We start from the raw sequence: 23,813 nt of genomic DNA, 5'->3' as shown, positions 1-23,813 counted from the left end.
CAGTGCCATCAGGGACCCCATCCCACACCCCCCCCAACCAATGGGTACCCCCAGTGCCATCAGGGACCCCATCCCACGGCCCCCCCCCAACCAATGGCTACCCCCAGTGCCAACAGGGACCCCATCCCACACCCCCCCCAACCAATGGCTACCCCCAGTGCCATCAGGGACCCCATCCCACACCCCCTCCCAACCAATGGGTACCCCCAGTGCCATCAGGGACCCCATCCCACACCCCCCCAACCAATGGGTACCCCCAGTGCCAACAGGGACCCCATCCCACGGCCCCCCCCAACCAATGGGTACCCCCAGTGCCAACAGGGACCCCATCCCACACCCCCTCCCAACCAATGGGTACCCCCGGTGCCATCAGGGACCCCATCCCACGGCCCCCCCAACCAATGGCTACCCCCAGTGCCATCAGGGACCCCATCCCATGCCCCCCCCAACCAATGGGTACCCCCAGTGCCATCAGGGACCCCATCCTACACCCCCCCAACCAATGGGTACCCCCAGTGCCATCAGGGATCCCATTCCACGGCCCCCCCCAACCAATGGGTACCCCCAGTGCCATCACGGACCCCATCCCACGGCCCCCCCAACCAATGGGTACCCCCAGTGCCATCAGGGACCCCATCCCACACCCCCCCAACCAATGGGTACCCCCAGTGCCATCACGGACCCCATCCCACGGCCCCCCCAACCAATGGGTACCCCCGGTGCCACTGGGGACCCCGTCCCAAGCCCATGGACACCCATCAGTGCTTCTGGGACCCCTGTCCAAGCACCCCCCATTCCTGTGGGTGCCCTTCTGCACCAGGAACCCCCCAGTCCCACCAGTGCCCCCAGTGTGGGGGTCTCACATGGTGACCACGCCCCTTGATCAAGCCACGCCCACCCGCCGAAGCCACGCCCCCGGCGCGCGCTGCGGGTCCTCCGGGACGCCAGGGCCGCTAGGGGGCGCCGGCAGCAGCGGCCGCCTCTCGCCGCCGCTCCGCGCCGCGCTCTGTCGCCCCGTGACGTCACTTCCGGGAGGCGCGGAGGCGAGGCCGTGGTGAGTGCCGGGGGTGAACCGGGGGCCCCGGGAGGGGATGGAGGGAACGGCCCCGGCTCCGGCTCCTTGGGCTGGGGAGGCTCCGGAGGGGCGGAAGGTCTGTGGCTCGGTGTGCTAGGGGCTCAGTGGAAGTGGAGGGTCCTGATCTGGAGGGGCGAAGGCCCCGTGCTGGCGGAGCTCTGAGGCCTTGGGCCCGGTGTGCTGGGCTCTGGAGGGCGGAGAGTCCCCGGCGTGAGGGGCTGGGGCGGCTCTGAAGGAGTGAAGGGTTCTGGGCCTGGTGCGCTGGGCTCTGGGGGCTCTGGAGAGACGGAGGGTCCCGGGTCTGGGGGGCTTGGAGGAACGGACGGCCCGGGATGGATGTGCGGGGGTCTGCGGTGCTCCGGAGGAGCGAAGGGGCCCGGGTCTGTGCGGGGTCTGGAGGCTCTGGTGAGGCAGAAGGCGCGGTCCGGTGTGCTGCAGTCTGGGGGCTCAGGGAGGGGTTGAGCGCTCGGGCCCGGGGTCCCAAGGCAGCTCCGGGGGGGCTGCGGTGGAGCAGAGACCCCGGCCCGCCGTGCTGGTCCCGGGGCCTGCGAAGGGCTGGGAGGTGACGGATGGAGGGAGGCACAGGGGACACTGCAGAGCCCCGGCGGGGCTGGCGGGGGGAGCCCGGGAGAGTCCCGGTCCAGGCAGGTTTGGCCCCCACGGACTCGCCCTGTGCCCCCTCCCCAGCCCTGCCGGCAGCACCATGTCCTCCGAGTCCAGCAAGAAGAGGAAGCCCAAGGTGATCCGCACGGACGGGGTCCCAGCCGAGGGCAAGAGGGGCAAGGGCGACACGGACCAGGTACAGACCTGCCCAGGGACCCGCCCGCACCCCTCTGTGCTGGCCTGGCTTTCCCTGCTGGAAAACAGTGCCCAGAGCAGCTGTGGCTGCCCCTTCCTGGCTGTGTCCGAAGCCAGGTTGGACCGGGCTTGGAGAAGACTGGGATAGTGGAAGGTGTCCCTGCCCACGGGACTGGATGGGCTTTAAAGTCCTCCCTTCCCACCCAAACCATTCTGGAATTCTGCGAATTGTGAGATCCAGTTCCCCCAGCTTCCAATGCCTCCTAAACTCCTGCTGTGAATTCCTAAACCTGCTTCCATCTCTTTCAGGAGACACAAACACTCCTCTGGAGAGTGAGCACAAAGCTGGAAGATCCCTCAGGGATTTGCATGGTGCCTTCAAACCCTCCCGTGAGCAGCAGGATAGTGTAGGATCAGCCAGAGTGGGGAGCGGGGTGGAGGAGGAGGAGGAGGAATCACTTTTCTGGTTTGTCCTCTGTGTCATGTAGATCATGGAATATCCTGAGTTGGAAGGGATCCACAGGGATCCTCCAGTCCAGCGCCTGGCCCTGCACAGACACCCCAAGGGTGTTAATTCAAATCTGTAACAATAAAAGACAGCCTGAACTTGCCAGGTGTTTTAGTGACTGGTGGGTTTGGGATTGTTGGAACTGAGTCTTTTCCCTGAGTAAAGCCACGGGACTCATGGGCAGAGGCAGAAATGGCAGCTTGCACCACAGAGCCCTTTCCAGAGGGAGGGATGAGCCACGGGAGGTGTTCTTGCCTTGGCAGGATGTCAGGTACTACAGCGAGGAGAGCGAGGTGGATCTGCGTGACCCCATCAAGGACTACGAGCTCTACAGGGAGACCTGCCAGGAGCTCCAGAGGCTCATGGCAGAGATCCAGGAGCTGAAGAGCCGGGGCATCAAGGAAAATGTGAGGAGAGGCCTCCACGTGGGGTGTAACATGTCTGTCATTTGGTGTTTCCCCATTAATCCCATAGGAAAGGCAGCAGGAGCTGTGATGTCTCCTGGGCAGAGTCAGGGAAATGGAGCAGCCTCCCTTTGCCAGGCTGCTGGGGCAGGAGTTGAGCTCTGGAAATGGAGCAGTCTCCCTTTGCCAGGCTGCTGGGGCAGGAGTTGAGCTCTGGAAATGGAGCAGCCTCCCTTTGCCAGGCTGCTGGGGCAGGAGTTGAGCTCTGGAAATGGAGCAGCCTCCCTTTGCCAGGCTGCTGGGGCAGGAGTTGAGCTCTGGAAATGGAGCAGCCTCCCTTTGCCAGGCTGCTGGGGCAGGAGTTGAGCTCTGGAAATGGAGCAGTCTCCCTTTGCCAGGCTGCTGGGGCAGGAATTGAGCTCTGGAATTAGAATAGCCTGCCTTGTCCCAGGCTCCTGGGACACGTCAGGTGCTTCAGGCTGAGCCAGCTCTGTTCCTACTGCCGAGGAAAATGGCTGGAGTGATTCTCTAAGGAGCCTGGACCCCCTCCCAGTTATTCCCAGCAGAGCCCTGGGATCTGGCAGCAGGAGGCTCCCTCAGAATCCCAGTGACATAAATGTGGCTCCATAGCACAGCGTGGAGCCCCTTTTGTGGCTGGAATTCCCTGCAGAGATGGTGCCAGCCATTTCTTCTGCTTCCAACCCCCCTCTCCTGCCCCTCAGGCCTCGGAGATCGACGAGCGGCGCGTCCAGAGCTGTGTCCACTTCATGACCCTGAAGAAGCTGAACCGCCTGGCCCACATCCGGCTGAAGAAGGGCAGGGACCAGACCCACGAGGTACCCAGGAGGGGCTGGGAGGGAGGAATGCAGCTTGGGATTTAGGGGGGTCAGAGATGGGGCAGGTCCTGCCTGTTTTGTGTGCGTGGTGTGAGGGGTTACACCTCGGCCAGGTCGTGGGGTTTGAGTTGAGGGTTTGTTGGGAGGCTCTGTCTGGGTTTGAACAGACAGGTGTCTGTTAAGGGAGGCAGGAGCCTCCCTTGAAATGGAAATTGTAAACCCCCTCCCTCTGAATTACTATAATTTTGAATTTAAGGGGCTCTCAGGCAAAGGTACGAGAATAGGAATAACAGTTTTTTACTAGGAAAACTAAAAATGCAAATGCAATAGTACAAACAAAGAAAACAAACCAGTGGCAGATTGAGAATATGCCCTGACCCCCTGTGGGTCAGGGTGGTGGCAGCAGTCCCATCCCATGGTGGCTCAGCCCTCCTGCAGTGCCAGCTGTGCTTCTGCTGGAGCAGGGATCCTGCACAAGGGTGGGGTTTTCCTCTGAAGCTCCAGGGCTGCTGGAGATGGGCCTGGGCTTCCTCTGGGAATGCAGTGGGGAAGAAAGCTGCTCCTCTGGGAATGCAGTGGGCAAAGGCTGCTGTGGTGTTGCCAAAGTCAGATTGTATCCAGGTAGGAATGCTTGGCTCCTCCCCTGGGCGGAGCCTCTCCCCATGGGATGATGGAATTTTCTCAGCCATGCAGGGACACTCACTGGCCATGAACAGAAGAGATCTCCTGGAGGGAGGATTGGCTGTGGAGGAGATAAAGAAAAAACTGCCCCATGAACAGCAGAGAACTGCCCCAGCTCTGACAGATGGGGAGAGAACACACACCCCCAGGCACAGCTTTCAACCTGAGACAGGCTCAGATCCTGATAAACTCCTGCTGGGTGCAGGGCAGCTGTAATTAGATGAATAATGAAGGAGCAGTATCTGCTTTTGTCTGAAGTGTAGTAGGAGGTCAGAAACTCTGTTTCAAGGTGTATCAATGGGTGGATGATTGGCCTGGAAGCTCCATATCCAGAGTTCTCAGAGAAGGGATTCTGTGTGCCCCAGCAAATGAGCCCTGTCCTGTGCCTTGGCTTTGAAACGTGCAGGAAGGAGCAGGATCAGTTTCCTGTCACAATCTTTTGCTCCTCCAGCCCTTAAAACATCATTCTTCTCCTCCAAAATGGTTGCATACTCTAAAACCTGCTGTCCCAAGCTGCTGTAGTGGGGTTGTGGTGACTCTCTCGGTGAGTGTTTTTCCTGCTCCATCCCTGTTCTGGCTGTGTCCGTGTTTCAGGCAAAGCAGAAGGTCGATGCCTATCACCTGCAGCTCCAGAACCTGCTCTACGAGGTGATGCACCTGCAGAAAGAGATCACCAAGTGCCTGGAATTCAAGTGAGCGTGCCCAGGGAGCAGAGGGATCAGTGGTGTGTCTGGGATGGATGGGTGATTCCCACCCATGGGAACTCTTCCCACATTCACTGTGGGAGCAGAGCAGGTGATCCAGGTGTCTGTGATCATGGATTGGTTTGGATGGGCAGGGACATTAAAGCCCATCCAGTGCCACCCCTGCCATGTGCAGGGACACCTTCCACTGTCCCAGGCTGCTCCCAGCCCCATCCAGCCTGGCCTTGGGCACTGCCAGGGATCCAGGGGCAGCCACAGCTGCTCTGGGCACCCTGTGCCAGGGCCTGCCCACCCTCACAGGGAACAATTCCTTCCCAATATCCCATCCATCCCTGCCCTCTGGCAGGGGGAAGCCATTCCCTGTGTCCTGTCCCTCCATCCCTTGTCCCCAGTCCCTCTCCAGCTCTCCTGGAGCCCCTTTAGGCCCTGGCAGTGGAGGTCAAAACAAGTTCAGCTCACTGATGGTGGTGGCTCGGTAGCAGGGCTGGAAGCACCAGTGGGACAGTCTCCTGTGGGACACATTGAGCACTTCCCAGTTTTCCCTGGTCTGATCCATGTGTTCTGGCAGATCCAAACATGAGGAGATCGAGCTGGTGAGCCTGGAGGAGTTCTACAAAGAGGCTCCCCCTGAAATCAGCCGCCCTGCCATCACCCTGACTGAGCCCCACCAGCAGACCCTGGCCCGCCTGGACTGGGAGCTGGAGCAGCGCAAGAGGTGGGTCAGTGGTGTTCCCATTCCATGCCCCTGCTCCAGGGACCTGGGCAGACACCTGGAGTTCAGGGTGTCCCCACTCCATGTCCCAGCTCCAAGGATCTGGGCAGACACCCAGAGCTGCTGGGAGAGCAAATGTAGGGATGGAGTTTTTCACACGCTCTTGGATCAGTGTGGAGCAGGCATTTATTGTGCGGCTGGGAGATTCCCTCTGTGCAGAGCTGGGCTCGCTGGGATCCTCGTTCCATAGGTCAGGGAGTTCTCTGGCACTGCCTGATGATCCAAGGAGCAAAGGGAGCCCATCCTGGCTGGAGCTGCTGCCATTCCATGCCATGGTGTGGAGCTGCCAACCACACCGGGCTGGGACAGCCCCGTGTCCTGCTGCTGGCGTCACCACTGTCCCAGGGCTCAGCTGCTCCCTGACTCTTGCCCCCTGGGAAAAGCAAACATGACACAGCATTTCTCTGTTTGGATAACAGTCAGGCAGTGTCCAGGAACACCTTCTGGAAAGATCAGTTGGAACATGCTGGTGGGTGCAGCCTGAGGGCAGCTCAGCAGAGCAGATGAGAGCAGCCTCCAACCCTTCATGCTTCCCTTTTCCCGGATCCTTTCCCTAAAACCTGGTTGCTTTTGCCTGGTGAAAGGCACAGCCAGGATCCTCCAGCTGGCTCTGCCTGTGGCACAAGTAGAGGAGTGTTCAGCCTGCAGACCTGTGAAGGGTGTGTGTAAAAATGATATTGCAGACCTCATGGAGACCCTCAGCTGAGTGTTAAATTGCTGAGAAGCCTTGGAATTCCCAGTCCTCACTCTGTGGTGTCTAAGGAATGCCCCTGTCCATCTCCCACCACTGCTGAGGTGGCTTATGGCTTGTTCAGCTGCTCCCAAGCAGATGCCAGTGGTGCTCTGGGCATTTTCTGATGTTGTTGGGGTTGTCAACATCCATCCATAATTTATGTTGGTATTTTCAGCTGTGCAACCCCATTGGATTGGCTTTGGATTCTTCTCCACCTTGTGTGAGGTGCCTCTGGAGTGGTGTGCAGGGATTTCAGTAGCTCTGTTTTGGGAAGGTGTGAACACTGGAGCTTGTGTAGGAGCCTGTTGGGATATGCATTGACCCCCACAAATACATTTTTGTTTGGAAAGAAATCCAAGATCTGCAAGGTCAGGTCTGTTCCCCTTTGGAGAGCCCCTGTCCCGGGCAGGTCACTTCCATACCCAATTCCCTGTTCCTGCTGGAAGAGGGCTTGCAGTCAGCAGCAGTAAGGGGATTTGGTGCGTTCTCCCTAAACACAAGTGTATCCAGGGCTTGGAGCATCGTGGTGGGCTTGCATTTTCCTGGGTTTTCTTTGTTGAGCCTTGACTATGTGACAAGAAGTGGCTCTGGGGATATGAAGTGACAAAGCCTCTTAGGGAGCTTGGAGAGGTTGTGGCTGCTGGCAGCAGAACCTGGTGTGGGAGCAGAACTCCTGAGGGAAGATCCAGTTGCTGCCCCTTTGTGGAGCACAGCACAAGGCTGAGCTTTCCCTTTTCCTTGTCTGTTTTCCATCTCCAATCAGTTCCTTCCTGCCTCCACTTGCCCTTGGCATTAGGAGCTCTGTGTTTGCCCCATGTCTGACGTTTCCTGGTTCCATATGTCAGGGCAGGAATGCTGGGGCTCATCATCCAGGTGGATCCCAGCAGGTTTAGAGCTGTGGTGTGTGGCAGTGACAGAATTCCCACCCCTAGGCTGGCAGAGAAATACAAGGAGTGCCTGACCAGCAAGGAGAAGATCCTGAAGGAGATTGAGGTGAAGAAGGAATATCTGAGCAGCCTCCAGCCTCGACTCAACAGCATCATGCAGGTACCTGAGCCCTGCAGAAGGTCACACTCCGAGGGGCAGCTCCTGGGCTGGTTTGGGTTTGGAGATGTTTCGTTCCCACTCGGGGTGGGCAAGGGGCAGATCAGAGACCCCTCCGGAGTCTCCTTTTTTATTTATGCAGCAATTCCTGCAGAACTGCAGCTGCAGGAGCTGCTAAATGGGCCTTTCCCTGGAGAGCCCCACACAGTTCCAGCCCCTTGTGACTGCCTTGGGAGGGAAGAACAGGAGAAGGAACTGGGTTATTTCCAGATCCAAAACTTTCCCGGCAGAGACAGCTGCCAGCCCTTTCCTGGGGCTCTCCATGTTTAACCCTGCACCACCTGTGCTGGCTTCATCTCCTGCTCTCTCAGGGTGAGGAGGATGAGCTGTTCCCTTCCCAGTGATGAAGGCTCTCCCTGTCATTCCCCAGGCCTCCCTGCCTGTGCAGGAGTACCTGTTCATGCCCTTCGACCAGGCTCACAAGCAGTACGAGACCGCCCGGCACCTCCCGCCGCCTCTCTACGTCCTCTTCGTCCAAGCCAGTGCCTACGGACAGGCCTGTGGTGAGCACTGAGGGCACAATGCCCCCCACGGGCCAGATTTCACTCCTGCCTGCAGGAATCACCGCTTTTTGGGGGTCTTGCCCTGCTGTCTGCTCTGCTGTCAGATTCTGCTGAGCGCAGAGCAGCAGGGTGGCCCCACGGCACGGTGAGGCAGCAGCATTTGAAACCTTGTTTGCTCAGCTGCCTCGCTGGAAGAAGTGCTTGGGAAGCTCCCTTCCCACCCCTTCCCCCCTTCCCAAGGTCAGCAGGGATGTCCTTGCAGCCTGTGAGCTGGCTCAGTGCTGTCACAGCATCCCCAGAGCTGTCACTCCCTGCCTTGTGCCACCTGGGGGTGGTGGGAACCCCAGGCCTTTTAGAGGCCATTCCCACAGCTCACCTGGAAACCTTCATCCCCTCAGGAAGCTTTGAATTTTGAGGAGATTTCTGGAGCCTCCCTGAGTTGGGAGGGATTTCCTGGAAGAGGTCAGGATTATAATACAGGATTATTAATACAGGATTATTAATACTTAAGAAATTCCTGTAAGAAATTTAATAAGGAAATTACCAGGAGTGTTTACAGGGAAGTGGTCAGGGTGAGACATTGACTCCAATTCTGGAGCTTGTCTCATTCCCTGAAAGGGAGAATTCTGCAGGGAGGTTTTTACCTGTGGGATCAGGAAGGAGCTGAAGAGATTGGCCGTGGCCAGGCACAGGTCTGACTTGTTGGGGAGAAAAGGGAGAAAATTCTTACAGGGCTTGGGAAAGGATTCCTGGATGCAGCTCTGGAGCTGTTTAATATGAGGCAGCTGTCACTCCCTGCCTTGTGCCACCTGGGGGTGGTGGGAACCCCAGTCCTTTTAGAGCCCATTCCCACAGCTCACCTGGAAACCTTCATCCCCTCAGGAAGCTTTGAATTTTGAGGAGATTTCTGGAGCCTTCCTGAGTTGGGAGGGATTTCCTGGAAGAGGTCAGGAATCCCACTGGCCTGTGCACACCTCCTGTGTGGTGAGGGCTGTGGTGTCACCTGTTCCTCTCAGTGCCAGAGGAGCATGGAAGGACACGGTGGTGCTTGGCCACACCAGGTCTCTGCTGCATCTGCAGCCATGGTGACTCCACTCCTCGGTCCCTGTTTGTCCCAGCCAGACCCCAGCCTCTCTTGGCTCTTAATAAAGATTTGGCCCTTATGGTTTCCAGGGAGAGTTCCTCAAAACCCAGCAATTTCCTTTCTCTGAACTCATCCTTCCCAGGAGATCCAGTCCAGTGGTGGCCTCACAGAACCTTCCAGACAACCTCTCTTCCCACTGGCCTTTTGCTGGAGCTTCCTTCACCAGGAAGCAGGAGCTTTACGGGCAGGGCTGCTCTGCCCACTGCCTTTGCAGCAGGAGTGGCATTCCTAACTCAGTTTTCCTGTCTCCTCTGCAGATAAGAAGTTGGTGGTGGCCATTGAAGGGAGCGTGGAGGAAGCCAAGGCCCTTTATAAGCCCCCTGAGGACTCGCAGGGTGAGTTGTGGTGTTGTCCTGGGGACTTGTTCCAGTGCGTCTGCAGCTCCTGGGACCCTGCTTTTGTTGGGAAAGGGGTGTCAGGGGAGCCATGGGCTTGGAAAAAGCCCTGGAAGTCCTGCTGTTGGTGGGAGAGCTGAGCCCTGGGTGGTCCCTGCTGACAGCCCTCTCTCTGCACAGATGATGAGAGCGATTCCGACGCAGAGGAGGAGCAAACCACGGTAAGGGACAGCGCTGTCCCCTTCTGAGTCCTCCCCCAGCACTGCATCAGGGGAGCTGCTGGGAGAGCTGGGGCTGGCTGGGGCTGGGAACTGCCCCTGCACGCTGGGAGTGTGTGTGGAAGTGCAGTGATGTCAAATCCTGACCTTTCTTCGGAAGAAGGAGCTGCCATTTCCAGTTGGTGTCCCAAATGCAGCAGCAGCCAGGGTACAGAGCTGCTCCTCTCGTGTCCCATCCCTGCAGCTCTCCAGCTGGAGCTGCTCCACTTTGTATAAATAGCCTGAGGGCAGGGAGCTGCGTCCAACAGGGAGGGATCTGTGTCCACCCCGTGCCAAAATCATTCTCTGCACCAAGGCTTGTTCAGCACTCCTTGGAGGAAGTGTTTCTCCTACAGATAATTCCAGCTGGATGCTGAGGAGAGGCTGGAGGTGCTGGTTGCTCCCAGCAGCAAAGCCTGAAGGGGCTCTGGGCCTCTGCTCCCAGCCCCCAGCAGCAGAGCCAGGTGTATGGGGCTGTTCTGTGGGGAAGGGTAAAGGAAGGGGCCTCATGTGTCCACAGAAGGGAAGGGAGCTGGGAAGGGGCTGGAGCCCCAGGAGAGGCTGAGGGAGCTGGAAAGGGGCTCAGCCTGGAGAAAAGGAGCCTCAGGGGGGACCTTGTGGCTCTGCACAACTCCTGACAGGAGGGGACAGCCGGGGGGGTCGGGCTGTGCTCCCAGGGAACAGGGACAGGATGAAAGGAAAGAAGAGTTTGTCAGAGGAGGATATTGGGTAAATTCCTTCACAGAAAGGGCTGTCCAGCCCTGGCACGGCTGCCCAGGGCAGTGGGGGAGTCCCTGTCCCTGGAGGAATTGAACAGCTGTGTGGTTGTGGCACATGGGGACAGGGGTCAGTGGTGGCCCTGGTGGTACTACAGGGGTAGTTGGACTTGAGGCTCTCAGAGGGCTTTTCCATCCTAAAGGATTCAGTGATTCTAGTTCTGCCTCTTGCAGTGGAAAGGCTTTTGGGCCAGCAGGTCCTTGGCTTTGTGTCCCAAGAATGGAGACTTTCCCTGGAGCTGAAGGAATGGCAGGAGCTGTCAGCTGGAGCTGAGTGAGGGTTTCCTGCTCCTCTGCCTCCCCAGGACAGCTGTGGCCATGGTGCTGGGGGATTGTGGAACTGGACTGGAGGGAAAGATCTGTGGGCTGGGAAGGTCCTTGGGTTGGTGAGGAGCAGGAGAAGGCACTGACAGCTGTTTTGCCCCGCCAGAAGCGGCGCAGGCCCACTCTGGGCGTGCAGCTGGATGACAAACGCAAGGAGATGCTGAAGAGACACCCCTTGTCAGTCACCCTGGACCTGAAGTGCAAAGGTGAGGAGCTCTGAGGTGGGACAGCAGCTCAGGGACTGACCCCAGCAGCACCCTGGGGACCTTGGTGGGAGCTGGAAGTGTGGAGGGGTTTCTCTGAGCTGGGGCAGGCACCAATGTCACCCCTTCTGTGTGGGCAGATGAGAACGTGCTTCACCTGACCTTCCACTACCTGATGAACCTCAACGTCATGACAGTGAAAGCCAAGGTGACCACTGCCATGGAGATGACCACAGCCATCAGTGCTGGGTAAGGAGAGCCCTGTGGGCAACAAGCCTGGAGATCATCAAGCAGTGACTTCATGGGGTTTGGGAGCCCTGCCAAGCCTGGAGACCACTGGGCAGTGACTCCATGGGAGGCAGGAGCCCTGTAGAACCTGGAGCTCATTGGGCAGTGACTCCATGGGATTTGGGAGTCCTGCACAGCCCAGAGCTCATTAGGCAGGGATTCCATGGGATCCAGGAACCCTACACAACCCAGAGCTCATCAGGCAGGGATCCCTCTGCCCCTGTGGGTCCGGGAGCCCTGCACAGCCCTCCCCCTCTCCTCTGCCATGAGAAGCCAGAGTCAGGGAGTTTGGGAGCCTCTCAGCAGTGCCAGAGCTGTCAGGAACTGAGGAAAAGTCTCTCCTGCTGACACATTCAGCCTCCCTCCCACAGGCAGAGCCTGGCAGCTCCCTCACCTGACTGTTCTGAGGTCACCTTGTCCTGAGCTCCAGAGATGCAGCTGCCTCTGCCTGTGCTCCCCAGAGCCTGCTGGAGCCTGACTGGTGTGAGGAGAAGCTGAAGTGGCAGCTTTGGGAGCCTGCCCAGGGAGCTCCCAGCAGCTCCCAGCTCTCTGGTGCCTCTCCCTGGGACAGGAGGTGCCTGAGGAAGAGGGAGGTGGAAGAAGCTGGTCTGGGCTTGCCTAGGAGCAAGTGCTGCCTCCCAGCCTGTCCCATATGCAGCCTCCTCATCCTACTGAGGTTCTCTTGCTGCAGACACCCCAAACCCTCTGTGACAGCAGCTGGAGATCCTGTGCTGGGCATTCCCTCCCTCCTGCTGCCTTTGGCTGTGTTACCCCAATCCAGGAGGCTGTGCCTTGAGCCAGACCCCAAATCCTACAGCCCATTGTGCCTGGTTGGTCCTGTGAGTACAGTCAGACTTGAGGAATTTTATGGCACTAGAGGGAGCAGCTTCCTGGAAGAGCAGGACCTGGTGCCCTGTGATTTCCATCCTGCTCCAGGCAGGGAGGAGACAGCTCTCCCTTTGGAGTGGAATTAGGGGAAAGTCATTCTGGTCTTGAACTCATGAAGCTCATAATCCCCTTCTCTGGGCTTGGAGCCTGTTCATGGAGGGATGAAGAGCCCAGACTGCTGCTGACTGACCTCTCTCCACTTTCTGCCAGGGACCTGCTCTCCCCAGACTCCCTCCTCAACTGCCTCTATCCAGGGGATCACGGGAGGAAAACGCCCAACCCGGCCAACCAGTTCCAGTTCGATAAAGTGGGGTGAGTGTCACCCAGCCCATTGCCATTAGTTCCTTGCTCCTGCACAGCAAATCCTCCCTGGCTTGATGTGACCCTTCCTCATTGTCCCCACAGCATCCTGACCCTGAGTGACTACGTGACAGAGCTGGGACACCCCTATGTGTGGGTGCAGAAGCTGGGTGGCCTGCATTTCCCCAAGGATCAGCCTCAGGCATGGCACAAACCCCTCCCCTCTCCCCCACAACATTGGGCTGAGCTTTGGGGTCCCATCTTGTCCCCCTGCTGGCACCAGCTGCTCCTAAACCATGGCTGGGACAGGCTTTGCTGGGCTGGATCTGTGTGTGGGGCCACGCTGACATATTTCATGTCACACACATGATAGTCCAAGCCCTTTTAGTGACTAAATGATGGGTGCTTGTCCCTGTGGGGATGTGGCTCCTGGCCTGACATCCCTCCTGCCCACAGCACACAGTGGCTGCTGACAATTCCCTGAGTGCCAGCCACATGGAGCTGACTGTGAAGCTGCTCCGGAGCCGCCTGCAGTCCCGCCTGGCCCTGCACAAGCAGTTTGCATCCCTCGGTGAGTGCTGGGCTCCCCACCCTTCCCTGGGGACAGGGGTGCAGTGGCAGGGTCCTGTCAGGCTCCCCGCCCTTCCCTGGGGACAGGGGTGCAGTGGCAGGGTCCTGTCAGGCTCCCTGCCCTTCCCTGGGGACAGGGGTGCAGTGGCAGGGTCCTGTCAGGCTCCCCGCCCTTCCCTGGGGACAGGGGTGCAGTGGCAGGGTCCTGTCAGGCTCCCTGCCCTTCCCTGGGGACGGGTGCAGAGGCAGAGTCCTCATGCAGGGAAGCATCTCTTCCCTGCTCAGCCAAGCTCCAGGTGGCCATGTCCTGAATCCCAGTTGTTCCAAGCTATTGCCCATCTTCAGCCAGTGCCTGAACTGGGAGGGAGAGTGAAACATCAGCAATCACAGGAGAGGAGACTTCAGCTGGCTGATGTCACATTTGATGGGTGGCAGTGCCACCCTCAGCATTCTCAGTTGTTCTCTCAGCCCTTGGGAGTTGTAGGAATGAAGGAACTGCCCAATTTTCAGTGGCAGAGGAAGGCTCTGGCCCTTCCAGTGCCCAGCACCTCTTTGGGAATGGCCACCCCAGCGCTGGGAGGTGATTTGGGACATGTTGGGAGGTGAGCTGCACACCGTGCATGTTGTGTGCCTGTCAAGCAGCCCAGGGATCCCGTGGGATCACAGCCCATGCCTCTGCTGGGCACCTGATGGAGCTGCTGAAGGATAACATCATGCCCAGGTCCCGCTTTGGGAGTGTCCCCGCTGCAGGACAGTGGCAGAGCAGTGTCCCCAGCCCTGCCCTGCTCAGGGCCCTGTCCTTGCTTTCAGAGCACGGTGTTGTGCCGGTGTCCAGCGAGTGCCAGCAGCTCTTCCCAACCAAAATCGTCTCACGCCTGGTGAAGTGGACTGCCATTCCCTTTGAGGATTATGCTGTAAGTGCTGAGCACGAGGCTGAATCCCTCCCTTCCAGCTCCCTTCCAGCTCCCACATGGCACTGGAGCCATCCTTCTCCTCTCAGGAGCTGCCCTACACTAAGGATGTGATAGAGGCTGGCTTGGCTGAAGACACTCACCTCTACTACATGGCCCTGATAGAGAGGGGAACAGGTAGGCACCTTTCCTTCCTTTGGGAATTCCAATCCTCATCCCAGGGCAGCTTCGTGGGTAATCCACCTGGCTGGAGGCCCTGTGAGTGATGCCTTTTCCCTGCTCAGCCAAGCTGCAGGCGGCCGTGGTGCTGAACCCCGGGTATTCCACGCTGCCTCCCATCTTCAGCCTGTGCCTGAACTGGAAGGGAGAGCGCAACAGCAGCAACGATGACAACATTCGGGTACTGGGGGGTGGGGGCTGCATTTTTGGAGGTGTCCCCAGCAGTTCTGTGTCTCTAACAAGGGAATGTTGGAGTGAGCTGGTGGCTGGACACTCCTGGGAATGCAGAGTAGACATCCAAGCCTGTGCCAGCCTCATCCCTGTTTTCCAGGCCATGGAGAGCGAAGTCAATGTCTACTACAAGGAGCTGTGGGGGCCCAAACCCGGCTACCAGCTGCTCACCAACCAGCTGCAGCGCCTGTGCATGGTGCTGGACGTGTACCTGGAGACAGAGCCCCATGATCCCAGCGTGGAAGGGCCCAAGGAATTCCCCCAGGAGAAGATGTGTCTGCGCCTGGTCAGGTGGGAGTTGGCTGGGGGCTGAGGCTGCTGCCAGGGACTCTGGTGGCATCGCTGTTCCTGGAAGCCTGTCCTAGACGGATTGGCCTGCACAGCTGGGCAGTAGCCCCGGAGCTGGGCGTTTTCTGTGGGTGCCATGGGGTGTTCCTGATCCCTGTGGTCACAACCTCTCCCTCTTCTCCTCTTCCAGGGGTCCCCTGCGCTTGAAACCCTTCAAGTTCAACTATCCCCAGGGGTTCTTCAGCCATCGCTGAGCAGCCCTGGGCCTCATTCTGGGATGGGACTCGTTCACTCTGTGGGAGGAGTGTTCCCATCCTGACGTTTCTGCTCCTTTTGCAATATTTTGGGGTTTGTTTGAAGGTTTTGTAAGCAAAGGAATTAAACTGAGCTAAAGAAAAAAATGTGTGGGTAGCCTTGTCTGTGCAGAGGGGCTGGGATGAGGGATCTGTGAGGGCTGCAGCAAGCCTCGTGTCCCAGCCCTGGGCTCTGGCAGCCTTTCCAGGGATGCTCCCTGGCTCCTGACTTCCCTCCCCACCACAGGGATTGGGGAGCTGAAATGGCTAAAAACTGAGGTGGCTAAAAATAGCCCCTTTTCCAGAGCCCGCACTGCAGCCCCAGCCTGTCCTTGCCGGCTGGCTGCCATCCCACTCAGCACAATCCCTGCATCTTGGGGGGCTTCTCTGCTCCCTGGGCTTGTAGGGGAGCAGAGCAGGGTCCTGGGAGAAGCAGGAGGAGGGTTGGGACATCCTGGCTTGTCCTGGTTGGCATCAGGGAGTTGGGATGTGCCCCCTCCCCTGCACCGCTCTGTGTGGGGGTCCCAGACTGGCAGAGCTGGGGTTCCATCCCCCTGCAACGGTCACTGTCCCTCCTTCATCCCCTGGGAGTGTATCTCTCACTCCTGTATCTCCCCTGGGAGTGACTTCTCCCCCAGGAGGTCTGAGAGCCCCTCTCCTGCTCCCACCAGCCCCTGCCCTCAGTGCAGTGCCGCAGTGCCGGGCTGTGCTGCAGCCCTTGGGTTAAACCAGGCTCTCCCAGTCCCCTGGGAGCCATGCTTTAAAAAAAGAAGGAAGGGAAAAACACACCGAAATCCTTTGGAAAGCATGGCAGGGCTGGCCCTGTTTCCATGCTCAGGACACAGGTTCCTCCGTGCCTGCTGTGGGGTGTGTTTCCCCTCCGGAAAGCCCCGTGTCACCCACCCCAGCCCTGGGTGACAGATCCCAACCCCACATTCCCAGCTTCTTTCCCTGTCTTCTCCCCAGGACAAACCAGCAGAGCCAGGGTGTCTCTGTAAGCTCTTTTTATTTGGTTATTGCACAGAAAGCAAAGATCAGTGGGCTGAGGTTCCTGGTGCACCGTGTGTGTCTGTGAGCATTCCAGCAGCTCCCAGCCTCTCCCACCTCTGCCCAGAGGGACTGTCACCCCGCAGGGCAGGGCAGGACCCCGCCAGCCCCCCCCAAGCAGCTACAGCTCTGCATTGCACTCATCCATCCATTGCACATACATTAAATAAATGCACTTAGAGGAGAAGGGTGCTGGGGTTCCCCTGGGGGTCCCCCCTCTTCCCCTGGGTTATAATTCAAGTGTTTAAATGTGGCGCTCGGCGAATATCACGTTCTGCGAGGGAAGCAGTCGCCCACCCGAGGGGCTCTCACGGGCCTATTGCTAAGGGAAAGCCTGGCCTGGGGGGCCCTGGTGGTCCCTGGGGTCCCACCCTGGGCCCAGCCATCGGAGGGAGCGGAGCAGCTCCTGTGCCCAGAGGTGCCTTCGGCGCCCGGGACTCTTCCGTCACTTCTTCCCTGGCTCTGGGGCTGTGCCCTCCTTGCTGGAGGGAGCCTCAGCTTTGGGGGGTTCCTTACTGGCTTTAGGCTCATCTTTGGGTTTTGCTTTAGCTTTGGGTTCCTCCACTTTCTTGGGGTCCTCTGCCTTCTCCTTCTTGGGTTCCTCCACCTTCTTAGGCTCCTCTGCCTTCTCCTTCTTGGGCTCCTCCACCTTTTCTTTCTTGGGCTCTTCTGCCTTCTTGGGTTCCTCTGCCTTCTCCTTCTTGGGTTCTTCTACTTTCTTCTTGGGCTCTTCTACCTTCTCCTCAGCCTTTGGCTTTTCAGCCTCCTTGGTGGCCACTTTGCTGACCTCCTGCTGAGGTTTTGCTGGAGCCTCCTCAGCTTTTCCCTCTTTGGCAGGTTTGGGGCTTGGCTTGGTCTCTTTGGCCAGCGGAGCTGGAGGTTCTGGCACAGCAGCTGCCTTCTCCTTGGGTTTCTCCTCTGCCTTGGCTGGGACATCCTTCTTGGGAGCTTCCTCCTTCTTACCCTCCTCAGGCTTGGAGGGAGCCTTCACCTCCTTGGGCTGCTCCTCCTTGGTGGGGGCCTTCGGAGCAGGGCTTGGCTCCTTGGCTGGGGCCACTTCCTTCTGTGGAGACTTGGCCTCCTCCTTCATGGGAGATTTGGCTTTCTCTGGAGACTTCACAGCTGGGAGCTTGGCCTCCTCCTTAGAGGGGCTTGGGGGCTTCTCTGGGGATTTCACAGCTGGGGGTTTGGCTTCCTCCTTAGAGGGAGTTGCAGGTGGCTCTGGAGGTTTCACAGCTGGGCTCTTGGCCTCCTCTTTAGAAGGGGCTGAGGGTTTCTCTGGGGACTTGACAGTCGGGGTCTTGGCCTCCTCCTTTGAGGGAGGTGTGGGTTTCTCTGGGGACTTCACTGTTGGGGTCTTGGCCTCCTCCTTTGAGGGAGGTGTGGGTTTCTCTGGGGACTTCACTGTTGGGGTCTTGGCCTCCTCCTTAGAGGGCGTTGGTGGCTTTTCAGGGGATTTGACAGATGGAGTCTTGGCTTCCTCCTTTGAGGGGGTTGGGGGTTTCTCTGGAGACTTCACAGCTGGGCTCTTGGCCTCCTCCTTTGAGGGGGTTGCAGGTTTTTCTGGGGATTTCACAACTGGGGTCTTGGCCCCCTCCTTTGAGGGGGATGGGGGCTTTTCAGGGGACTTGGCTGCTGGGGTCTTGGCCTCCTCCTTTGAGGGGGACTCAGGTTTCTCTGGGGACTTGGCCTCCTCCTTTGCAGGAGACTTGGCCTTTTCTTCACCCTCTTCTTCAGCTTTCTCCTCTTCTTCTTCCTCTCCCTCTTCCTCCTTCTCTTCAGCTTTTTCTTCTTCAGCCTCTTTCTCAGCCTCCTCCTCCTCTGTGACCTCCTCGGTCACCTGGATTTCCTCTGTCTGCTCCTCCACAATCACCGTCTCCTTCTCTGATTTTTCCACCAACTTGATCTTCTCCTCGCTCTTCACCTTGATGCTGGTGGTGATGCTGGGAGGCTTGGGGACCACCTCGGGGTAGGAGAGCATCCCAATGCCAGTCTCGAGCCGATACTCCTCCCCTTCCAGGAGCTTTCTGCCAGGGAGAGACCAGGGCAGGGCACTCAGCGATGGCTTCTCCTCTCCTCCCGTGACCAGGAGCTGCCAGCAATGTCCTGCAGCTCCGTCTCCCTCCCTGCCCCATCCTGGATGATCCTCCTGCTCCTGTGGCCTGGGATGAGCAGGTTTTCTTGCCTTTCCCTCCACACACCACTGGGTCACCCAACTGGACATCGCCCACCACAGCTTTGGAGGATGGATGATTTGCTCACCAAAAAGAGCCCAGGTGTTAACAAGGGACCTTGAGCAGACCTGGCTGAGACCCCCCCACACCTTCCCCTGCTCCCCCTGTACCTGTAGGCAGCAATTTCGATGTCCAGGGCCATTTTGACGTTGAGCAGATCCTGGTACTCGCGGAGCTGAGCTGCCATCTCCCACTTGGTGTTCCTCAGCTCGCTGTCAAGCTGCTGGATGGTTTCCTGTGGGCAGACAGAGCAATAATGGGGGGGGGACACACATGGCACAGTCCCCAGGAGCAGGGGGACACAAGAGCACCCCTAAACTGTCCCCTGGTCTCCAGCACCATGGTGTCCTCGTGGAGTTGTCTGCAGCCACCTCCTCCTGCAGACACACAGGGAAGGGGACACAGCCAGGGGTGGTCCCAGGGTGTCCAGTTGCCTTGGGGGCCTGGCAGGAGCCCTGCATGCCCTGAGCAAGGAGCTGCACACCAGCTGAGCCCCTGGCCCGCTCCCAGCACTCCCTCCAGCAGGGACAAGCAGCGGGAATGCTTCTAGGGGTGAAGTTCAGTTCACTGAATGCTTCAGTTCCAATGGGAACTGAACTCCAGCTGGAGACTGATGGGCACCACCCTGGGGACAGTACTTCATTCCAAGGCCTCCAAGGCAGCCTTCACTTCCCAGATCTGGGGGACAGGATGTGGCCCACACCCAATGGCGTTTGTGACCATCCTCACAGGCAGCTCAGTGCCAGGCAGAGCCATGGGGCAGCTCCAGGGCTGCTGAGGGACACAGCAGCCCAGACACCACCTCAGGCTCTGGGTTCCTGATCCCTGTGGGCTGGGGAAGACCAGACAACTCCTTCACATCCCTGAAGCCAAAATCCCAGCGCTGCCCCTCCCCAGCAGCTGGATGGTCCCTCCCCAGCCTGGGCCGCTGCCCACTGCACCACGGCACCTGGTAGGACAGGACATCTGCATGATGGCGCTCCTCTGAGTCCTGCCTCTGCCTCTCCAGCGACTCCTGGGTCCCTTTGAGGGCTTCCAGCTCGGTGGTCTTGGCCTGGAGCTGCCGGCGGTACTCGGAGATCTCCTCCTGGGCCAAGCGCATGGCATCCGTGTTCACCTTGGCCACCTCGGAGAGCTTGTCCAGCCTCACTGCAATGGAAAAGGGAAGCTGCAGGGTGGGAGGGAAGGAGGCTGCAGCCTCCCCTCCTTGGGGAAACTCAAACCTGTCCATGCCACACCTCCCTGCCCTCCGCAGAGCCACCCCAGCTCCCTGAGCGCTCTGCCTTCCCCACCCCTCGCACCATCCCTGCCGGAAAGTGAAGGAGGACGGGCAAGACGAGCTCGGGGGTGTTTCTGCCATCCTGGACTTGAGCCAGTGCAGATCCTCACTGCAGCCCCCGCCTCCCCTTCAGCTGTGCCACAGCCCCCTGCCCCATGGTGCTGCCCCCATTCCAGACACGCCAACCCTGGCCCGGGGCAGGGGGGGGTTTTACCGCAGCGCCCTGTGGACACCCCAGGGGACGAGGCGGGGCACAGAATGAGGGGACGGGAATGGGGAGCACCGATCCTGCGGCTGCCGGGGCTGCCCCCGCCCCGCGGGACGGGCGCCCCTGGGGCGGCGCTGCCGCTGCCCGCGGTGCTGAACCGCCGCTGTCCGCGGTGCTGGACCCGCCCTGCGCGCCCGGGGGGCTCAGCCTGGGGTGCCGACCCCACCCCGCGCCCCCCAAAAAGAGCCACTCCCTGTCCTCCCTTCCCGCGTCAGGGATGCGGTACCGCCTCCCTCCCCCCAGCACTGCAAACACCCCTGGCCTCGCCCCGGCTCAGAGGGGCCAGCACAACGCCCCGCAGCGTCAGGGGGACCCGGCACCCCAAAAACTTGCGGGGTGCCGGGCCAGTGATCCTGGAACCCTCCTCGAAACTCACTGCGGGGCAGAGGGGAGTCGGGCAGCGCACCCGCAGGCACTGGAGCTCTGGCGGCAGGGATGGGGTCACCCTGAAGGCCTCCTAGGGTGCTGGGTGTACGGGAGGTCCCTGCACACTGCTGGGGTGGGGGGACACTAATGCCCTCCCCGAGCACAATATATGGGGCTCGGTATCCCAACACCCTCCAGGAGCACAGTAGAGGTGGGAGGGGTCCCTGCACCTCCCGGGATGGGGGCACCCTAACACGATACAGACAGCGGGGGGTCCCCGCATCCCTCGGCCCTCCCTCGCTCCCTTTGCTCCAACCCCATCCCGGAGCGCGGCAGCCCAGGGTGTCCCCGGGGAGGTACCGGGACGCTGCCGGCGCGTTTGGCGGCCACACCCTCGCACTCACCGCGGAACCACTCCTCGGCCTGCAGGGTGCTGCGGGCCGCCGTGCCCTCCAGCTGTGCGCGCAGGTCGCGGAGCGCGGCGGTGACGCCGGGGCGCAGGGAGGCGGGGGGCTCCGCGGGCAGCTCGGGGCGCGCCCCGCGCAGCAGCGCTCCCACCTCGGCGCGGTGCTGCCTCCGCAGCTGCTCCGCCTCCTCCCGCAGCGCCCGGGCTCGCTCCTCCAGCGGCGCCCGCGCCCGCTCCTCCTGCGCCGAGCGCTGCGCCAGCCCGCGGGCCGCCGCCTCCAGCTCCGAGCGCTGCCGAGCCTCGTCCTCCAGCCTTCCCCGCAGCGCCGCCACGTCCTCGGCCAGGCGCGCCCGCTCCAGCCGCAGCTGGCCCTTCTCGGCGCCCAGGCGCAGCACGGTGCCCCGCATGTCCCGCAGCTCCCGCGCGTACAGCTCGCCCATGGCCGAGCGCCCCGCCTGCTGCTGCCGCAGCGCCGCCGCCTCGGCCGCCAGCGCCCGGTTCTGCTGCTCCAGCGCCCGCACCCGCTCGATGTAGCCGGCGAAGCGGTCGTTCAGCACCTGCAGCAGCTCCTTCTCGTTGCGCGCCCGCGGTTCGCCGTTCAGCGAGTCCAGGCTCTCGGTGGAGGACGCGGCCGCGCTGCCGCCGCCGCCCCCCGCGCCCCGCGCCCGTCCCACCACCGGGGCCGGCCACGAGTAGAAGCCGCTGGAGGCGGCGGAGCGCGGGGCAGCGCGGCCCGGCTCCTTGCGGAGCCCCCCCGGGGGGCCCAGCAGCGTCTCCAGCATCAGGCTCATGGCGACCCCCGCCCTCGCTGCGGCACCGGCGCGGCCGCCCGCTTTATAGCGCTAGGGGCGGCCGCTCCGCCCCGCCACCGGCAGCGGGGGTGGGCACCGGCACCGGCACCGGCACCGCCCCGCGCCGCCGCCGCAGCCCCGCGGGTGCGGGGGGACCCGGCTGCCACGCCCAGGTGGGGAGCGGGAGCAACACCAGAAAGGAGCGGATCGTCCCTCGGCGGGAGAACGGGGACCCCGGGGCACAGCGGGATCCCGGGAGTAGGAAACAGGACCACCGGGAAGTGAGAGGAGAGCTCCCGCAGGGAGCACGGAGTCCCCTGGGGCAGATAGCGGGACCCCCGGGAATAGAGAGTGGGACCCCTGGGAAGAGGGGAGGGAGCTTCTCACGGGAGAACACATCTCCCGGGCAGGGAGCAGGACCGCTGGGAATAAAGAATGGGAACCCCGGGAAAGGAGCAGGGGCACCCCAGGACAGAGTGAGGACCCCGTGGGAATGGAGAGCCCCTGAAGCGAGAAGGGACGCTCCGAGCAGAGAGCGGGATAAGAGGAATAGAGGGTGGGACCTTCAGAAAGGGAGGTGGGACCCTCGAGGACAGGGCGAGGACCCCATGGAAAGGGATTGGCGACCTCCTGATGTGACCGTGAACCCCCTGGGCAGAGAGAGGAACCACCTGGGAATAGAGTGGGGTCCCCACGAATAGAGAGTGGGACCCTGGGGAGGGAGCTGGGACCACCCAGTACAGAGCAGGAACCCACCCCGGTGTGAAGGAGAAAGGGGGGACCCCCGGGTGGCACCGACAGCTCCTCCAAGGGTGGGGCAGCGACCCTGGGGTGGGGCCCTCACTTGGTGTCACCCCGGGGTCAGGCACTGACCGGGGCTGGGGGAGGTGGGCTCCTGCTGGCTCTGGGGGGGTGCCGGGAGGGCCCCCTGGGGGGACAGGGGACGCCCCTGCGGGATGCTGGGGAGCTCCCGGCAGGCAGGGATGGGAGGGACATGTCTGCCATCCCGGCTGGGATGGGGATGGGGAAGGGAATGGAGACAGGGATGGGGTGGGGGGGGTGTGACCCCCAAAACCTGCCCTTGGGACCAGAGCATGCACGGGCCACCCAGCCAATCAGCACTCAGGTACCACCCAGCCAATCAGCACTTGGGTACCACCCAGCCAATCAGCACTCAGGTACCATCCAGCCAATCAGCACTCACAGACAGCTTGGCCAGTCAGCCCATATGGGCCAGTAGCCAATCAGCAGACACAGACCACCCAGCCAATCAGCACAGCTGCTGCCCAGCCAATCAGCACACACAGAGACCTCAAGATGTAGTCAGGTACCGACAGCTCAGCCAATCAGCAGCCAGGCCTGGAGAGCCCAACCAATCAACACACAGGCCCCTAGATCCCAGCCCATCAGCAGGCAGGAGCACAGATCCCAGCCAATCAGCACACAGGCCCATAGATCCCAGCCAATCAGCAGGCAGGAGCACAGATCCCAGCCAATCAGCACACAGGCCCGTGGATCCCAGCCAATCAGCAGGCAGCTCCATGGATTCCAGGAGCAGCCCGGGTGTCCCTGCTGTCCCGGGTGGGAGCAGGCTCCCACGCCGTCCCTTATCCCACAGAAGCCGCGGAAGCAGGGCCGGGAGCAGCCCGGATGCACCAGGAGCAGAGGGAGGCCGAGCCCGCCCGGCCTCGGCCGGGCCGCTGGTGGCACATCCCCGGGAGGTGCCGGGGACACAGGGACAGCCGGCACTGGCCCCCCTGCGCAGCCCTGAGCCCGCACGCTCCCGCGGGCCACACCGGTGACCCGCTCCCGAACATTCGCCACCAGCCTGCGGCCATGGGGGACCCACGGGCGGGGGCGGGCGGCGCTCCAGAGGGTCCTGCCCACGCTGGGGACACCCGGCTGAGCAAGGGCGACACCGCCTGCGCAGGGTGCCACCCTGTCCCCACTCCCTGTGTCAGCCCCGTTCCCAGCCCTGTATCCAAGCCCTCTTCCCCCTGCTTCCATCCCAGCCCCTGTCCCCATATCGCTCTGCTCCATCCCACGTCCCCATCCCACGTCCCCATCCCACGTCCCCATCCCACGTCCCCATCCCATGTCCCCATCCGCTATCCCCCATTCCCATCCATGTACCCGTGCCATGTCCTCATCCCATGTCCCTGTCCCCGTTCCCTGTCCCAATCCCTGCCCCCTGTTCCCATTCCTTGTTCCCATTCCTTGTTCCCATGCCCTGCCCCCATCCCTGCCCCCTGTTCCCATTCCTTGTTCCCATGTCCT

General features: G+C 60.8%; 2 protein-coding genes across 3 annotated transcripts; one reads left to right on the top strand and one right to left on the bottom strand.

Annotated features, from left to right (window-relative positions):
* Positions 1 to 1,151: 1,151 nt before the first annotated feature.
* THOC5 (THO complex subunit 5) lies at positions 1,152 to 15,253 on the top strand. The gene is made up of 20 exons (XM_068209185.1): positions 1,152 to 1,250; positions 1,763 to 1,874; positions 2,645 to 2,788; positions 3,508 to 3,621; positions 4,897 to 4,994; positions 5,575 to 5,721; positions 7,444 to 7,558; positions 7,986 to 8,118; positions 9,520 to 9,597; positions 9,778 to 9,818; positions 11,061 to 11,160; positions 11,298 to 11,406; positions 12,544 to 12,645; positions 12,739 to 12,835; positions 13,090 to 13,204; positions 14,014 to 14,117; positions 14,204 to 14,291; positions 14,399 to 14,514; positions 14,665 to 14,855; positions 15,043 to 15,253. Exons 2-20 carry the CDS (start codon positions 1,779 to 1,781, stop codon positions 15,104 to 15,106), a joined length of 2,052 nt encoding a protein of 683 aa, XP_068065286.1. The 5' UTR covers positions 1,152 to 1,250; positions 1,763 to 1,778; the 3' UTR covers positions 15,107 to 15,253.
* Positions 15,254 to 16,132: 879 nt separating this feature from the next.
* Positions 16,133 to 21,566, bottom strand: NEFH (neurofilament heavy chain). 2 transcript variants are annotated; one of them, XM_068209169.1, is made up of 5 exons: positions 20,744 to 21,566; positions 19,376 to 19,575; positions 18,537 to 18,661; positions 16,866 to 18,219; positions 16,133 to 16,823 (listed from the first exon to the last, which is right to left on the bottom strand). In XM_068209169.1, exons 1-5 carry the CDS (start codon positions 21,534 to 21,536, stop codon positions 16,638 to 16,640), a joined length of 2,658 nt encoding a protein of 885 aa, XP_068065270.1. In that variant the 5' UTR covers positions 21,537 to 21,566; the 3' UTR covers positions 16,133 to 16,637. The 2 variants fall into 2 exon arrangements, with proteins under 2 accessions (XP_068065270.1, XP_068065269.1); XM_068209168.1 differs by having other exon boundaries at positions 16,133 to 18,219.
* Between the last annotated feature and the right edge of the window lie 2,247 nt (positions 21,567 to 23,813).

The sequence above is a fragment of the Anomalospiza imberbis genome, chromosome 18 (assembly GCF_031753505.1).
Source record: "Anomalospiza imberbis isolate Cuckoo-Finch-1a 21T00152 chromosome 18, ASM3175350v1, whole genome shotgun sequence".
Lineage (NCBI taxonomy): Eukaryota > Metazoa > Chordata > Aves > Passeriformes > Viduidae > Anomalospiza > Anomalospiza imberbis.
This window is presented reverse-complemented; position numbering and strand designations above follow the sequence as displayed.

Coding starts and splice junctions, on each gene's coding strand:
- THOC5 (XM_068209185.1), top strand. CDS start 1,779: ATGTCCTCCGAGTCCAGCAAGAAGAGGAAGCCCAAGGTGATCCGCACG. Junction 8,119..9,519: donor TGCCTACGGACAGGCCTGTG/GTGAGCACTGAG, acceptor TCTCCTCTGCAG/ATAAGAAGTTGGTGGTGGCC. Junction 12,646..12,738: donor TTCCAGTTCGATAAAGTGGG/GTGAGTGTCACC, acceptor TTGTCCCCACAG/CATCCTGACCCTGAGTGACT.
- NEFH (XM_068209168.1), bottom strand. CDS start 21,536: ATGAGCCTGATGCTGGAGACGCTGCTGGGCCCCCCGGGGGGGCTCCGC. Junction 18,662..19,375: donor CAGATGTCCTGTCCTACCAG/GTGCCGTGGTGC, acceptor GTCTGCCCACAG/GAAACCATCCAGCAGCTTGA. Junction 18,220..18,536: donor ATCGAAATTGCTGCCTACAG/GTACAGGGGGAG, acceptor TCTCCCTGGCAG/AAAGCTCCTGGAAGGGGAGG.